Below are 18,465 nucleotides of genomic sequence, written 5' to 3'. Positions count from 1 at the left end.
CATCCCTGGAGGTATTTAAAAGACGTGTAGATGTGGCGCTTAGGGACATGGTTTAGTGGGCCTGGTGGTGTTGGGTCGACGGTTGGACTCAATGATCTTAGAGGTCTTTTCCAACCTTAATGATTCTATGATTCTAAATTCCCTAAATATAGCAGGAAATTGTGGCACAGGCAGAATGTAATAGGTGTTAGTTATGACTGCTTTAAATATTTGGCCTATCCAATATAAGGTGAAATATATTTCAAGGCAGACTTAAATGGAGGTGTGTGGTTATGAGGTGGTTGATGCAAAGCCTTTAACAGTTCAGAATAAAGATTGGTAGATGTCAGGAAGATGAAACAAATGGAAATTTCTTTTCAGTTCAGAATGGGGATTGGTAGATGTCAGGAAGATGAAATAAATGGAAATTTTTTCAGGGTGGAAACAAGCAAACCTCTTGGAAATGTTTCTTTTTAGTAGAAAAAACTTTAATTCTTAAGATCTTGGAAATGTTTCTTTTTAGTAGAAAAAACTTTAAAATTCTTAAGATTATCTTAAGAGCTTGTGTCATTGTAACAGAATAGGCTAGTGTGGAAAGTACATAATTTTTTTTTTATCTCATTGTAGAAAGGCGAGAGCTTTATTAAGAATCTCTTAACTACTTGCTGTAATGGTTGACAGGATTATGGAGAACTTGGTTCTAATGCCCGGTTTAGCTGAGCGGCGTTCATGTTGTTTTGCCCTCTTCCTATGGTGGAGGGGAGTGAAAATATGATGTGTTGTAAAGCACTTGACAAATTGTAGTATTAGAGTACACTATGGCTATGGACTGTATTGGAATGCATGTCAGAATTCAAAAGCAGTGATGTGACATGCTTAGCCTGCCTCACTTTACACCTAGATCTCAAAATTCTTTATGTGCAAAATAGATTGAAGATTGTGCAGCGTGAGCTGTGTGGTGACTTTATTTTTAGGTGTATAGGCTGAAAAATAATACAGGTGTTTCTTAAAACAAGGCCAAAGCCAAGTAAATACAGATTTTCTTGAGGAAAAACAACGAAAACCTTCAGCTTTGGGAATTCTAACAACTGAAGATGACTTTAACAGTTTAAAATGTCATTTTGTACTTAGTTTAGATTTCTGGAGTGGGTGCTTGATCTAGGCACTGTGGAAGAAACTTTGTGCTTTTAATACCAGAGAGCAAGAACTGGAGCCACAGGAAAGTAGTATTGGAAATTGCTTTTGATAGGAAATGTGGAGAGGAGGAAGAGAAGGAAATAGTAGGTATGTAGGTGGAGGAGACTAGTACTGGCTGAGCAGCTGGGTTCAGGGTTGGGAGACCCATGGGAACGTTGCAAAGAGAGAACTCCGACTGCTGAGCAAGAATATTGTAGCAGGGAGCTTGCTTGTCTTTACAGGGGAGCAGTGAGAAGGCTTAGCAATTTGTGTGTGCCACAGCGAGGCGGGGATGCAATTGTGAGAGCGTGGGGGGAGAGAAGGTGAAGGCACCTGAACTGGGATGAAGGACCAGAAGCATGAAAAATGAGAAGGGAATTAGGAGGTAATGCTGTTGCAAAGAAAGGAGTCTGAAGGGAGTCAGAAGTGTTGAAATTCAGAGAAAAATTAGCAGAAGAATCTGCCCTCTGTGGTCCTCTCCTTCCCCATTTGTAATGAAACCTGAAATGCCTGAACACTTTCTTTCTATGAAGTGTATGTCTCATCCCCTGTAATTACTGCTTTTGGTCACAATATAACTTCAGTTGCTCATTGAGCTCATGTCAGAAGTATCCACCATAGATGTGCAATTATGCTTCTGAGTTGTGCAGGCGTCATGTGATGTCACTTGAAAGTGTTTTAACATTCTACTTATGAAAACAGAACCCTGGGGAAATGAATGTGGCATGTATAGTGAGGCAGTGCTAAAGTTGAACATAGTCATGTCAGGAAATGCCCGTTATTTCAGAGGGTTAAGGTAGCATCTGCTGTTTTCATAGGGCCCTCTTGTGTACATATATGGGTAATCTCTGATAGCAAGTCTCAGTCTTCATAGCGGAGCCCACCTCACTGATGGTGCTGGACAGAACTGCCTGACAGATGCACGGCACCGTGGCTGTGTGTGATGAGGAATGCTTGGTCGTGTGGTCCTTACCTCTTGCTGAGATTTCAGTTTCTAAGCTGGATCTAGGTCTATGCTATTTCAGAAAAAAATTGGGTTTGATCAGTGCTGTGGTTTGAGCATCCCAAGGAACAGCAGCCTGTCTGAAAGGAGGGGAGTAGGAATGTGCAGCTGGGGAAGAAGGGGACAGAGCTGCTGCTTTTGATGGCCGCACAGACTTACACGCCTGAGTGGACTCGCGTTTATTGTGAGACCTTAACTGTTTGTTGTGAAAGTTAAACAAGATGGGAGACTGTTGGAGGGGAAAGGGTGGTCTCATACATAAGACAGTCGAGTGTTGCCTACATTGTTTTCTTCACATGGGGCTTTGCTCCAGAAAAATGGGCACAGCTTTTCACAGGAGGCCAACAGTTGGCTGTTACCTTACCTTGCATCTGGAGCCTGATGTAGAAACACTGAGCATTCAAATCACAAATGAACTACTAGGAGTTCTGCTCTAGCAGTAGGAAGTGTTGGATAATATTCCGTCCTCCAAAATAAGGTAGCCAAGTGTGTGTCTTTTGCTTAAATCTTTGTTCTTCTTTTCGCATCTTTTAAATAGGAAGAATGCTTTTATGAGATAAGGGAAGACTATGGAATATGTTACTATTTAAAGCACTCAGTTACAACAGTGTGGTACCCTGTTTAAAAAAAAAAAGACTCCTGGTTTCTGAACAGGAGTTGAGTGTTGTATAATAAACAAGGTCTAGATAAAGAGAATTGAATACAGTATTGTGTTTTTGGCTTATTAAGTGAGCACTCATGCACTGAGTAAGACTGGGGCCATTCACAAAAATGTGGTCACGATCATACTTATACATTGTCCTTTGTTTCAAGAGATTGTTTAAGAAATTAAGAAATTTGTTTAAGAAATCAGAACTTAATTAAATCAGAACTTAATTTTTAAGAAACTTGTTTCAAACAAAGTGCTTGTCTTTTGCAGTCTAAATAATTTTCCTCGGGTAAATTTTTTTTTTGCATGTGTGCAGTTTATTTCTGCTTTTAAGAGTGAGATTTGGAAGATCATGTGAAAAATTAGTTTGCTATAATTTGTTGCATAGACAAGATACCAAGCAAACCGGCCTGTTTTTTATTCTGTCCAGCAATTTCTTATACAAAAATCTAGACGTAAAATGCCATACAGCTTTACAAGCTATTTATTACGTATTAGCATATTTAGGATTGCAATCTTGTTGAGGAGGTTTTGTTTGTTTCTTTGTGTTTGGTTTTTTTAAATAGAATTGATTCAGTGTTCTTTGGCAGAAGTTGGTTAATCTGCTCTCCACGATGCCATGGCATGGAGGTACTTGTTTGGTTTGGGGAAAATTATACCATGCTTATGCTTCTGGATCTCCGCTGCCTGTGTAATTCCCTGTTGCACCAGTTCTTCTGTGATACCTGTCTTGAGGGACGTCTGGGCAGAAAGTGGGGTAGCTGAACAGCAGCTGAGCGTGTGGAGACCGAGGGGCAGGTGGGAGTTCAGGCTGAAGTACAGGATCTTATGGCTGGAGCACAGCATCCTCCTCCTTTTTTTTCCCCCATCCTAGTGTATAGTGACTTTGCCTTTTGACAGCTGACATGGAAACAGTGAGCTGCTTTGGTGGTGACAGCAGGGGCCAGTGCAGCCCCATGTGTCTGTAAGCCATCCTTGCAGGCTACAGCTCCGGAGAAAGGCATTGCTCCTAAAGACTGTGGTCAAGGGAGAGGTGGTCTGTTTAAAATTAAAATTGCTGGATGGACCTCAAGGGCTTGAGTTCATGTCAATTCATATTATGAGATTTCACACGCCTAAAGTATTTTGGAAAGAAAGCCTCTTTAAAAAAAAAAAAAAAAAAGATACTTTTATCAGAATAAAGTTCTTATTGCTGAGAAACTTTGAACCAATGAATTAGCAGCTATTTTTATTCATGAGTTACGTTTTTTGAAAAACAAGTTTATTTCAATTCATTGTATCTTAAAATGTGTAAGTGTTGCAGAGTTTCACTTCTAAAGTTTTCTTGTTTTCAGAAACAAGACACTGGACAGATTTTGTTGGATATGACCTATAGCCAGTTGGGTGTGACGGAGAAGGAATATTTTGGTTTACAGCAAAATGAAACTTCAGTAGATTCACCTGTAAGTATAGTAAATAATAAATGTGTGTGCATGTATATGTGTGTATACATATATACACACATATATGCATACATATGTATGTATACACACATATACATGCACACACATACACATAAATGAACAGTATTTATTTGTAAATATTTTTAATCCATCTAATAGTTTTTCATTTCACAGCGATGGCTTGAACCAAACAAACCTATTAGAAAACAGTTAAAAGGTAAGACTTGTTTTTAATATCTTGATTGTAACTGTGTAGTCCTGCTTTTCTGTGTCCTTATGGCTAGAATAAATACAGTTCTTGTAAATTAGTGCGTCCAGATGGTAGATTTTCTTTAAGAGCAAGTCTTATCTCTGCCAGTCTTTTCAGCAGAGCTTTCTACATCTCTTACTGCTACCTGAGTGCTAATAAGACCTCGTAGGTCACTAACTTCGATGCTGTAATAGCATCTAAACCTGGCTTCTGAACAGCGTTGGACATCATGGCTGTGAAAGCAGTGGTCATATCATGGTGCCAGTAAATTCCTCCTTATAGGGAAGACAAAGAGGGGTTTTGATCGAGGGAAGTGGAGCCAGTTTCATGTATAGGTTCTGGCAATTTCTTGTCTCAAGCAGAATAAGAAAAAAATAATCTTATGCTTGTTTTTATTAAAAACCAAACAAACAAAAAACCAACACCACACGCTTCCAAGTGCACGTGTTGTTCTAGTATGTCTTGTTTATAAGCAGCTTTGGGTAACACAGAATGCTTACCAAGAAGGACAGGCTGGCCAGCATGACCCTGCCAGGTAGCAGCTTAGGAGGACTGAGTGACACTGTCCCAATTTGCGCTGTGAAACTTGAGCTGTGTTTTTCAGCTCTCTTATTTCTGCTGTAGATTGTGTATGAATTTAAATAAAGATACATAAAGTTAACATGGTGAACTTCTGTTAGTTTCTTGTATTTATATGTAAGATAGAATTAAGCATTATCCCGATTGAGGCGCTTCAAATATATTCACTGCTTTTTTCTCTTCTAATACCTGTGAGGCAAAGATAACTAAATAATGCCTTTTATGTAAAGTAGCATATACAAAGTACTTTAAATGAAAGCATCACAATATCTGAGAGTATTTTCTTCTCACAGTTGGTGTTGGGGGATCAGGAGAGGCTTCTCGTGGTTTCTTTTAGTTTCATGAGAAAAACGCATGAGATTTCTATGTGGTTGTTCATGTAATTTTTCTATAAATACAGAAATAAAAACCTTGGGCTCTTTCTTTTTTTTTTTCTTTAAACAAAAAATTGATTTGCTCTTCTAAAATATTGCAGGAGGTTTTCCCTGCACCCTTCGTTTTCGTGTAAGGTTTTTTATACCTGATCCTAACACACTTCAGCAAGAACAAACCAGGTAACTTCTGTTTGATGTTTGCTTCCATGAACTAAGAATGTGTAAAGCCCTCCTTTCCTATCTTCACAGCTTGGCAAACTATGCTTTATTAGGCAGATAACTTCGTATAACTCTTTGTATTAAATGTGTTTGGAATTGACAGCTTGATGCGATGCTCATAATGAATGATTTCTGCTATACACAGCCTATACCTACAGCTCCAAAATACAGCCGGAGTATAAGCTAGTGGCAGTTGGGTTTTTTGCGCTTTGGGTTCCCTTTTTTTTTTTTCTTTTGAGCCCTTCGTCGCTTGAAGTACTTGCCTGTTGCATTTTTTTCTCCCTTTCTGATCCCTTAATTAATCAGATGCAATGATTAAAAAATAGGGAAGTTCAACGATTAAGCTGTCTGCGTGCCCTAAGCCTGTTAGAAGTTTTGTATCAACACTGAGTCAGTTTTTAACGTGTAGTAGATTTAACGCTGAGGGTGTGGGAGGGCAGGGTTTATTTTGTTTCAGGAAGAACAGGTAACAGTTCTTGTTGTCTAGTTTGCCCATTACTTGTAACATGCAAAGATCTATAACGCTTCAGTTTATAGTAGACCTTTAAAATTTTCTTTCTTAACCTATCTCTGAGTTTTTGGGGTGGTGGGGTACATGAATTATACACAATTTTCAATTAACTTGTCACAAGGCTTTAATTGAATACTTGTTTTGTTCAGTGTGTGTGATTTGGAATTTAGAATTCACAGGCACCCATTAATCTGTTTTTTTGTAACATTTTTGTAACGTTTTCATTGTTTGTTAATTTCAGTGACTTGAGAATATAAATAGTACAGCATGTTAAATGATATTTCTTGTAGAAAACTTAGCTATTGACCTAAATGATATTTCTTGTAGAAAAGTTTGCTATTGACCTATTTCGGTATTTGCTAATGATGCGGTTGTAAGCTGTTCTGCAGTTTTAAACTGAAATTATTCAAAGCCTGCTCTTCATGGTTTTTCGTATCCCAATTCTCCAGTATCACTATAAAGTAACATGTCAAACACACTAATAAGAGCAAGACTGAACTGCTCTTGGAGAATTGTTTAAGAGCTTTTTGTCAGCATATGCTACTTGAGAAATGTCTCATCCTCCATTGAGTAGTTCCAAGATACACTATCACAGTTTGGGGTTGGTTTTTTTTGGGGGGGTTGTGTTTTCGTTTGTGGTTTTTTGGTTTGTTTTTTTTTTTTTTAAGTTACATCCAAAATGAATATTTGCGGGAGAAAGAGAGCCCAGTTCTGTAATGGTTTGCTTTTTGTGGTGTTCATTTTGGCATTAATACTGTGGTCCTGGAGTTGTGGTACAGACTGCCAAAGATCTTTAAAACTGTTGTGAGAGTGAGTGGGTGTATGATTGCATGTTTGTAAATGCCACTAAGCTTTATTCATCTGTTTGTATAGTTTGCCAGGAAATCTAATAAAATAAAACTAATACATGTAACCATTTAAACCGTACCTTTTAAATGTGAAAATAAATGTATGTTTGTTTGGTTTTTTCCCAAAAAATCTTTTCTAGGCACTTATTCTTCCTGCAATTGAAGACTGATATTGTGGAAGGAAGGTAATAAGAAGAATCTTCAATTTCTCTATAATTCTTTTTAAAATAAAATTTATTAAAAAAAAAAAAACAAAACCAAAAAAGCCTTTTTCTGAGGGTGTCATTGCTATAAAAATATACCTTGTGAAATATTGCTTTAAAAGAAAATCAGATTGCTAGGAAACGTTACAAATTTTCACACAGCTCACTTATTAAGAACGGTTGAGAAGTCTGTTGTGAATGAGCTGTAGGAGGTGCTGTGTGTCTGCAGGTACAATGTCAATCTGAGAGATCTTTATGCAAGGCATGGCGTGCCAGGCATGGTTCTCCGAACGTGGGGACCCCCTGTCCAGTGCGCTAATCAAGAGGGAGTAGCAAAGGGCAGTTCATGCTATTGTTTCTCGTGGGCATATACCCAGTGGTTCCTTTGCCTGTGATTCCTGTGTGTTTGTACATTTTAAAAAAAGAGGAAAAAGGTGGTCCACATATTTGCTGCCAAATGTAAATTGCCTTTAGGTGTTGGCTTTTTTCTTCTATGGAGTCAGTATTGGTCATGAGATCAGAGCTGTCTTTGTGCTTGGCATTTGGCTAATTTTAGTGTTTTTGTCTAGTTTTAAAGACACCAGACTGCAGCTATAAAAATAACGTCCGGAGCCCCATAAAAATCCCTTCTTTTGCTTTCCCAAATAAGTATCCAGCAAGAATATGAGCATGTCCTTTTAGGACTAGTTACTTCCATTCACTTAAGAAGCTGTTACACAGCAGCTAGCTTTTAACATTCAGTCCTACTGTGCTTTGACAATCAAACTTTGTAAGAAAAAATCAGATAGTCTTTGAAGATTAATGAGTCTTCACAGGCTGAACTAATTGCAGAGACGTTGTTAACAATACTTTTATACAGTCCATGTCTAAATAGAAATATTTTCTCCTCTTTCCAGGTTGTCATGCCCCATTAATTCTGCTGTTGTCCTGGCATCGTATGCAGTACAATGTAAGCAAAAACCAATCATTATTTTGTTAATAAATGTATTTGACTGACTACTTTCTCTGCTGTTTGGCACTGAAAAACAAGGAAAGATTTCTTTCCTTATCTGTTTGTGCGGAATATTCAAAATGCTACAAGTGATGATTTGTAAAGAAGGTGCAGGTTATTAAAGCAGCCTTCAGACAGTCTAAAAAGAAAAAGTGTACTTGTTAGGTCTGTCAAAAAAAAAAGTTTATACAAGAATAACATTGTTCTTATTTATGTACGCTTGCACTGCTGACAAAAAAGGCAGGTTTTCATTGTCATTGGAAACAAAATAATGAAACTTACTGTGTAGCTGCTGGAAAGTATTTCAGGGAAATAAGAGATCATCTAGAGAACAGTTAAGGGGAAGGTAAACTCATGATTAAGAAACTCCAATGTTCTTATGTAATGTTTTTTCAGGGAATTCCATTTGTTAGATATGTAAAACTGTCTGGCACTTTGCAATACATTTAAGGTGACTCTACGTACAAGAAGTTACATCTTTCTCATCTGCCTGCAACTGGCAAAAACAAATTCTAAGGGTGATATTAGAAAAATATCTTCTGTAGGAAAACCAAAATGGATCCTGATCCGATGCCTTACAGGCATCTTAAACAGATAGTGAAAAATAGCTGGAGGAAGACCTTTCTCATTAAACAAACAAAAAAAACAGGTTGAGGGTTTAGTAGAGTTTGTATATTTGTAAAAATGATTGTCAGGGGAAAGCATACTAGAATAGTTGTGTAATTATTTGGCTGATGTATATTTATCCCATTTCTTTATAGAAAGGCTAGCAAGGTCTGCAGAAATGATTGAGGTACTTTTTGCTTGACATAAGGACCAAGCTAAATAAGTAAAATATGGTTTTCAAAGAAGAAGGTGATAAACTGTTGGTATCTATGAAAATCCCAAGTGGCTATGAAACATTCACTTTTATGTTTAAGCATATCATATGTTGCGCCCTTTTATTAAATGGAACTTTAACCACATTCAAGCTTAGTAAGAACAGTTGAAACCAGAGCAAGTTTTCCATAGTAGGCGGGAGTCCCAGTTTTGTTGCCAAAGGAAATGCGTCCCTGCTCCTGTATCCCCGGGGCACAGTAGGGCACTTGAAGGCTGAAACACTCTGAACCTTTAGGATTGCTAAATGCGGTGTTGCTGACCCGATTGTGCTACAGCACAAAAATGTAAAGGTACACTGAAGAATGCAAATATTTTATCACAAAGTAAGGTTTAACGTGATTTTTAAAATTAATTATGCCACAGGTAGTGTACCCCAAATCCCAAAGTAACTCCTGGTTCCCCTTCAGTTTTATGACCGTTCATTTTTTAGTGCTTTGGATACCTACTAATGCAGTTATTTGTACTAAAGGAGAACGATAAAAGGTCAGTGAAGATTGTGGAAGGGTGCTAGTGTGTTTTAATCTTTTTCTTTCCTGGTGGATTCTGGAATTTCCCATGCAGCTATTTGCCTGGTTTTCCTAACTCATGATAGTGCTATTATTAACAGTGTTTTGGTTTTTTTTAATTTAAAAAAAACCACCGTGCTAGTGTGTTTTAATCTTTTTCTTTCCTGGTGGATTCTGGAATTTCCCATGCAGCTATTTGCCTGGTTTTCCTAACTCATGATAGTGCTATTATTAACAGTGTTTCCTTTTTTGCTTGCTGATGGCCTTTCTGTTGCTGTTTGTATGATACCTACATTTATTCTCTGCATCGGCAGAGAATGAAACATTTAATAGAAAGACGTATTCCCTTAAAGGAAAAAAAAAAAGTTTTTGTTTTGCTACCAGGTTGTTGCCATTTACCTAAAGATGATGGCATTGGAAAGACCTTCTGAAATCTGAGTGTGTAGGTCTCCTTATCTAGTCGTGTTTGCTCGGATTCTTGTCAAATTGTTTTAAATAGCTTTCTGTTGGTGTTTCAATTTCTAATCATACTTATTAAGGAGAGTTGAAGTTCTTGGATATATGAGGTATCTTCTTACTAAAAAGCCATTGTCTGAAGTTGCCATGGATGGGTTCTGCCTGAGCTGTTTCTCATTACTGCCACTTCTTGGTGGTTTTCAGACTGCTCCTTCTGTAACTTCCCTTGTATGCAGAAGGGGAAATCATCGTTGTCTGACAACCTTACGGTTATTTATTTAAAAGGTGGAGCAGTTGTCACTGGCGGGAGGGCTGAGGCAGATGTCTTTCATTGTGCATGAAGTCTGACATTTGATATTTCTGCTCTTGCTTTTTAACTGTAGTTTTCACATGTGGCAGTTGTATGGTTGACCTTCACAGGCTTTGTCTGAGTTTTGCAAAGGGACAGTTGGTGGTGATGTCTGTTGTGCTGCTGGAGTGCTGCTTCTCCATATTGCCCTTTGTACAGGTGCTTGGGTTCAGCACCGCGGTTCTGAAATAAAGCTCTGACATGTTACTCTGCACCGTTGTGGCACACCCTGTGTTGTCTGGTGGTGCCAAGTTACAGGGGAATACAAGTGGGTGTGAATACTGTGTCTAAATAGCATGTGACTAAACTTGATTACGAATACAGTTCAGACACTTGAAGAATAAGTTGTTAGTTTATTATCAGTAAATGTGCTTTGTGGCAGAAATGATCAGGGGATTTTGAAATCCTTTTTTAAGGAGAACTTATTAAGATGCATTTCAAATAATTTAGAAATCGTTCAGTCTGAAGGATACTCATACCGAAAAAACAATCTAATGATAAATTGTACATCTTGTTTTTTACTAGTGTAAAATGGGAATGTTGTACAGCCTATAAAATTAAATAAGGGGCCTATGCAGTGTGTGTATCGCTTTTTTATTTAAAATGTCACAAAGCTGATTTAACACTGCTTTTCTATCACTTTGTGTAGTAAGTTCCCATTTCCAGAACAGTATTTAAATGACTAGCTATTAGTATGTAAGAAGTCCCATGGGTTTGGTGAGAATATGCTCTTATGTGCGCAAATCCTTTGCTGGGTTGGGACTTGAATCTAAAGCACAGCAACAAAGCCAACAAAAGATGTTACGAATACTTCTAAGCTTTCTTTTCCCTGAGCATCAGTTACTCAGTGATTCATTATGACTGGGGTCTTTCTCTTACCTCCTGTGATCTTGTTCCCCTCTCAGCTCTGCTTTGAGAACCAGGTTTCTCTAGCACACTGCTATCTATCTTTGGGAGTTTGTTCAGGAAGGGGTTGACTGGTTGCTTGGGATTCAAATGGGCTTTAACCTCTTCTAAGAAAAGGAAGGCTGGCGAGGGTGAGGATTCGAGGAAAGCTGGGCTTAGTGTGCAAGTCCCTCGGGAACTAGGCATAAGAGAGTTTGTTAGAATTTCGGGAACGCCAGAAGGCTGGGATCCGAGAGGGGGAGGTGGGCTGTAAGATTTAGAGGAACATCAACAGCAGCTCCATAATGAGTCGCACCACATAACTCCCCCATCAACTTTCCTCTGGCCTGACTTCTGACTTGCCTTCATTTTGCCCCTCTCTCTTTTTAAAGAAATTACATCGAAACCTCAGACTTTCTAATTTACAGGGACCTGCCTCTTTTCATAGCTAGCATTTGGGGATTTTTCTCTGTGTGTGCTCGCCGCCTATGCTTTTTTGAAGTGAAATAGTGCTCAGAAGGACATCATGTAAGCTGAGAGATTTGCTCAGACATCAGTCAGGTTCCTGCTACTCTCCAGGGCACCTGTAGCCCTTATGCCTCAGAATCAAAATCAGACTGGATGAACAAAGATAACTTTGACCTGAATTTCCAGTGTTTGAAATTATTTACCAGATGTGTTGGGTAGTCTGAGGATTGTGTGCATGTCCCATCTGTCCTTCTGAAGCCTGCAGTAATGCTATTCAGTCACAGGTACCTTTTATCATGTCTTACAGTACCTGTCATCAGCAGTACCAGAGTGTTATCTGTGTGATGGTGATGAAAGTCCAAATACAAGAATCTGCTTGGAGAGATTAATTGAAATACACGCCCATTTTCTTCCACATGGTTCGCTGTGGTCTAGATTGCTGCTCTTGAGCTTGCTAGCATCTCTTTGTACAACAGCTCTTCTAAGACTGTCCTGATAGTTTATATACAGCAGCTCTCCAGCTGTTTTGGACTGCTTTCCTTTTAATGATATTTTACAGTGGTGCTAGGCAATACAGAGGCTACTTCAGGAGATCATTACTTCAACTGTTGTTTGTCTGGTGTTCTTCCACTATGCCACAAATAATTTTTTGAATCTGTAACACTTCAAAACAAAGTACAGTGCTGTAATCTCTGGATTGGAGAACCCCAGACTAGGGTATTGGCCAGGGCTGTAGTTGCAGGAGCTGACTTTCTACAGTGCCTCGTAGACTTGGTACTCTTCTTCTGTATTTTTAAGGTGGATGAACCTATCAAATGTGTTTGTGTAGCATAACTAAAAAGGGGAAAAGAACAGTTACCCAAGGTCAAGGTCCATGTAGTACAGTATTATACTCATGATAATGAGTAGCGGTGAATGCTGAGAGACAACATACATGACAGAAGATCAGAGTAGTTTTAAGATGCATTAGTTCTACAAAACCTTTTAATGTTTTGGGAGTACTGATAACTATTCCCTTAAGTCTTTTATGCCTAATTTCTCATTCTGTCTTGCCACAAAGTGACCAGCTGTCATAAGTGGTCATAAGCAGCTATTTACAGTCATCTCTAGATTGAACCTTGTTTTAAGGGCTCTTGAGTGTGAAGCATTATTTCCTCTTACAAAACAGGTTAGTTTTATCCATGATAGCTAGTTTTACTTGTCCAGTAGGGACATCACACTTACTCGGTGGTTGAGTGGGTTAGAGTTCATGCTCTTGTCCTTATTTGGATACAGGTTCCACTTGTTGAGACACCTTTCCTTCTCTCAACATCCACTTACGAGGGTTTTGGTCCTTTTTGGAGTCTCTGATAACCATTTTCAACATGGTGTCTTTAATCTCTACATCTACATGGATTTTGCTCATTTCAATGCTCCTTTTTAGTCTCTCTTTAATAAGCATCTACATCTTTATGTTGGTTCTTTGAAACTGAATTCTGCTGTAGTGGAATTTTTTCTGATTCCAGAAGCATTTTCATACCTGAATACTTTGTAGTTACTGTTGAGAAACAGTAACTGCTTTAGTTTATGCTATGCAGTGCATCATCTTTCTTCTGTTCACGGAATCACTTAATTGAACCATACAGATTAGAATGTATCTTTTCTTTTTGTACCTCAGTGTTCATATGAAGATAAATCTATCATTAGCCTTTAATATTATATTTCACTCTCATGTCAGCATATCAGTCATTACTGCTGTCCTAATTTGGAGGCCAGTCATGTGACCCTAACTATATATTTTCATCCTGGATTGCAATTTTATATCTGAGGATTTTTATTCCATGATAAAAATTAAATTAGTTATATAACTTGTATGCTAGACTTGTCCCATTGTTTGGTTATTTTCTGTTCCACTGGGAACCTGATCTGCTTATGTAATTATCCTCTTTTAAAACCAGGCAACTCAGTTCACTTTTGTGCTTTATTCATGTCACCTAAAATGTTCAACCCCGCAAAAAGTTGCGAATTCAATGTGAAACTACTTCATTTTTTTTCTGGTACACTTCTCAGGTCTTTAGAAAGTTGATATTAAACCTGTTTTCAAGGACTAGCTTTTGTAGGCGTTCCTTTGGACCAAGTTGTCCATATTATCTATAACTGATTTGCCATCATACTTAGCCAATGAGCCATTCATACATTTGCCTTCTGACATCTGTAGTTACTTGGAATGCCCATATGCAGAAATAGGTTCTGGTGCCATTACTTTGTATGCAATTTTTTTATTATTGTTTACAAGCAAACTCTGTAGAATTGGAGACCAACTTGTCTTCTGTACCTTGAAGGGTATCACATAGATGGGAAGTAGAAATTGGTCACCCTTTAAATTACACAAAGCTAAAGACCTATCTATTACATTTTCTGGGGCTGCTTGTGGAAATTGGGCCAGATTGAAATGGTGGTATTCTGGTACTGTTAGCATTCAAAAACAACAACAAAATTAACTTCTAAAACTGGAACCAAAGAATTAATTATCTTGGTCGTGTAGCAGAAAATTTGGATGTCAAAAATAACTTCATGTAAGTAAGAACCACAGGCAAATTTAGCTTGGAAGGGGCTTCTTCAGAGTCAGATCAGGTTGCTCAGGGCCTTTCCAGTTCAGTTTTGCATTTCTGATGCTGAAATTTCTGTTGTCTGTCATCCTTTTGGTTTGCAACTCAAAGAAGAGTCTGGCTCTGTCTTTCTTGCACCCTCCCTTTGGGGTAGTGGAAGATGGCAATGAGATCAGTGCTGCCTTACCCTAATGTATAAGCCGACTGACCAATGGTTTCTTGGAAGAAACCACTGAATAAATGAAGCCTCAGTAGTTACTGTAAGAGTTGTTGACATCAATGGCTTTTTTTGCTTCCATATGTGTCAGATCTTCCCTCTAGAAAGTTCTCTTTTTTTTTTCCTTTTTCTCCTTAATGCAGCAATATATCTGGTACTTGAGCTTCTCTTTCTAGGGAAGATGCATGTGTACCCATAGAATTCCTACTGAAATCTATCAGTGCTACATAAATACACTTGTTCCTGGTCTTCCCTTCCTCTGTATCTGAACCTTACAAAAATGTGTAAATTTTTTAAAATTTTAATTAGTCCTTTTCTTTGACGCCTTCCTGCACAAAAGTCTTTCTGCTGCCAGGAGAAAGAGACGAAAAATATATACCCACCACATTGTTCTAACTGAACAAATTGTTTTTACAAAGTCTGAAGAAAAGATGGCTTGTTTAGGCTTCAGTAAGGCAGGGGCAGTTCATATCCTGTGTAAACATGTATGATCTCAAGATTTTTATTTGTTTTTAATGCATTTATAAATTCTTACTGTATTGAGAGCTTGTACAACTACTGTTTTGGTATGTCAACATGGGACTTCATCCATGGAAAATTATTCTGTGGCTACCTGGCTATTGCACTATTCTTTTATTAAGAGTTACAAAATAAATGTCCTCTTTTTATTGAATATGGCCTTTATTGAATGGTCCATCATGTACCCTTCTTTAAAGCCTTTCATATTAGATACAGAACTCTAAAATACAAGAATCTGATATTCAAATAACTGGTTATTTTTTTTAACTCCTCCGTGGTTCCATTTTCTTTCATTTTACTCTATTCTTTCCCAGTTATAATGAATTAAAGAGCATCAGTTGGCTAGAATGGAGAAAAGTAAAAATATGTTTTTGTTTTTGTTTTTTTTTACTGTAACTTTATCAGCATTGAGTCAGTATCTGCTGGCTCATGTGATCAGAGCAGAAGCTATGTCAGGAGACACTCAGATTAGAAGTAGGTCTTTAACATTTTCTGCCCATCTGCTCTCTTCTGGAGAAATCCGGTAAAGAGGTAGAAACCTCACGGGTTTTTCCTCTCACTGAGGTCTTGATAATACCCTAACTTTTTTTTTTCCTACCTGGATAATTAAATCCTGCACAAGACCATTAGTCTTCCAAGATGTCTACTAATCAGCGTTTATAGTTTCTTTTCAACTGTGACAGTTGGCTGGGGAGTTGGAGAAGCACGTAGTACTTTGAACTGCTCCCCTTGTTGACATGACCTCAGGTAGCTAGGAGGAAAATGAAAAAAGACCAGAGTAACCTCCATATTCGGAAGATGAGCAAGAAGACTCTACCTCATAATGCTTGAAGGAACAGCAGTTGCCCTCTTTAGAGAAGGTAAAACTACAGTAAAAAATATTTTTACCTAATGCAAATAAAATTGAAGTGAACAATTACATTGTCTTATTCCTGATCATCTGGTCTCTTCCCATTGACAAGAATGTAATTCAAGCTAGCTGCAACAAACCTTAAAAATGTAGACTGTTTCATAGAAAAGATGAGTTGTGTTAATGGCTAATAAAGGAAAAAGTCTTCAATCAACTGCTGTCATCTGTGAAATTGTGTGTTTTATTTTTACACTTATTAACATACCCACTTTGTTCAGAAAGTTTTTATTTTTTGTTTTTATTGTTATTGCCTTAGTCTTAGTCTTGGCAGAGACTTGGACTTTTGTTAATACATAGATATTCCTAAAAATTCTTTCCGTTTCTTGTTACACTTCTGGATCTTCTGTCTTGGTTTTGTTTTCTTCTTCAGAGATATATTATTTGACAGAAGTGTTCAAATATATGTTTTGGTTCTAGTGGTAAATATTTAGTCTTTGCCAGCCGTTCTACTAACTAATTAAAAATTCAGGCTACCTTTAAAAAGAAAGGACTAAGCATTGCAGGAACATCTGCATTCAAAATAAATTACTGTTTATCATTCCACTTTCTTTTTTATTTAAATATTTTCTTTGATGCTGACAATTAGGTGTGCAATTATATTAACTTCTGACCGCATTTGCCTGGGAATTGTTTTGTATCACAGTGGTTCTGTTTTCTAGGCCATAGAAATCATGCTTTTTGAATATGTAAGTGGCAAATATTAGTTATCCCTTGCATTACAGATACTCCATAGTTATTGTAGCTGTAAGTTATTTCTGAACTGTACAACTTCCACCCCGCCCCCAACCTGAATCATTTAAATCAGTCTTTTATACTTTGCCTTTTCTGGAAAATAATGGTAATAGTATTGTTCCTAAAAGTATGCTCTTTAACTTTGATTTAGTTGAAGGGCTTTCTATGCTGAATTGTTTGCAGTCTATACAAGTACTTTCTTTTGTGTTAATTTACAAGTCATACAAATAACTTCTGGGAAGCTTTAATGCTTTATAATAACTATTTCATGCTCCTTAGGGAAAAAGCAGATTAGTGCAGGTTCTAGTGATTTGCTTAAACATACCGTCACTTTTGGGTTGAATCTCTTCAACTATTTCATGAAAACACAGATTTCATGAAATAGGGGGTTTGAATTACTTGCGTAATTGAAACTAGGTAAATTTGTGGCAAATAGGCAAGTACTTTATTTGAAGCAACCTCCCTGGTGCCCCAAACCTTGCATCTTTATAACAAGTAAAAAGCTTGTGTATGTTTTTCCAGGATATAAACTTATGCTGACCTAGCTTTTAAAGAAAACTTGCATAGACCGAGGCTATAAACTTATGGTAATTTATACTTTCATTTCTTTTCAGATGTACCACCAACTGTGGATAAGAATTAGCTTTTATCTAGTATTTATTTAAAAATATCTACTAATTAGTAGTACTTTTGAAGGGATAAAGTTTTTGAGAATTTTTTTTTCTTTTGGCTGTAAACATATATTTACTTTTGGTAGCAGCTTGGTAATGTTATGTGGAAATCAGCATTTATTTGTCATGCTTTGTTAAGTAACTCATGTTCAGCTGAGGCAAGACTAACAACTGAAGTTTTAGGACAGAGCCACAGTTGGTAGTTTGAACAATTTTTACCTGACAGTGTGAAGAGTAGATGCTTTCTAAGTGACAGGTCTTGATGAAGACTTCTAATATGTTATAGTCAAGTAAATGTCTATCAAATTGATTTCATTTGCCGTCTCTTACTGAGGCAATTTGGTTTCCTCTAATGTTACAGTACTGCACGTCTGTGCCGACATGGCATGTAATGTCTGTCTGGTGGTGTTACAGCTTGTGATGCAAAAGTGGGACTATATAGGTAACTAAATAAAGTACTGAGTCATTCAGTGCCTGAGATCATAGTTGTGGTAAGCGTATTTTGAAAAAAATCTTTCTGCACTGATGTCATACGATTCCCTGTGTTCAACACTGCTTGTCTGTTGGGAAAAAATTCATAATTCCTACATTTCCCCATATGTGTACGTGTTTTAATGAGGAGACGGAATTCCTTCTAAATAATAATTAACTATGAAAACTTTGTGTATGTGTTTCTTGTTTCCTAACAGCACAACTTGGAGACTATAACGCTTCAGTACATCATTCAGGATATCTGTCAAATTACAACTTTATACCAGAGCAGAACAAAGATTTTCTTACCAAAGTAGAATCGCTACATGAGCAACACAGGTAACATTAACTTTTAGTTCTCTCTCACCTCTTGAGTTTTTAAAGGAAAAAAAAAGATGCCAAAAGGAAGACTCAAGTTCTTAGTGGTTTCAATACAACTTAGTTTTATTTTATATAGCTTCTATTAAATGAAATATTTGGTTTTATCATGTAGGTGTTAGACTAATCATATTCAGAGTATGATGCCAATGTGTTAAAACGTTTAAATAAATTTCTAGCTGTAACAACCAGTAGATCAGTTAGCGTTATAC

The 18,465-nt window shown here is 37.4% G+C and overlaps 1 protein-coding gene across 1 annotated transcript in view; it reads left to right on the top strand.

Moving 5' to 3' along the window:
* PTPN3 (protein tyrosine phosphatase, non-receptor type 3) overlaps window positions 1–18,465 on the top strand; it is a 102,482-nt gene that overhangs the window by 6,729 nt on the left and 77,288 nt on the right. The window contains exons 2-7 of the mRNA XM_009280196.2: window positions 4,142–4,249; window positions 4,424–4,466; window positions 5,554–5,632; window positions 7,171–7,215; window positions 8,130–8,182; window positions 18,094–18,214. Of these exons, the coding sequence (XP_009278471.1) occupies window positions 4,142–4,249; window positions 4,424–4,466; window positions 5,554–5,632; window positions 7,171–7,215; window positions 8,130–8,182; window positions 18,094–18,214 (449 nt within the window). The remainder of the gene's footprint in view (window positions 1–4,141; window positions 4,250–4,423; window positions 4,467–5,553; window positions 5,633–7,170; window positions 7,216–8,129; window positions 8,183–18,093; window positions 18,215–18,465) is intronic.

This window comes from Aptenodytes forsteri, unplaced genomic scaffold (genome assembly GCF_000699145.1).
Source record: "Aptenodytes forsteri isolate BGI_AS27 unplaced genomic scaffold, ASM69914v1 Scaffold114, whole genome shotgun sequence".
NCBI classification, from domain to species: domain Eukaryota; kingdom Metazoa; phylum Chordata; class Aves; order Sphenisciformes; family Spheniscidae; genus Aptenodytes; species Aptenodytes forsteri.
Note: the sequence above shows the minus strand (reverse complement) of the source record. Positions and strands in the feature narration are given on the sequence as shown.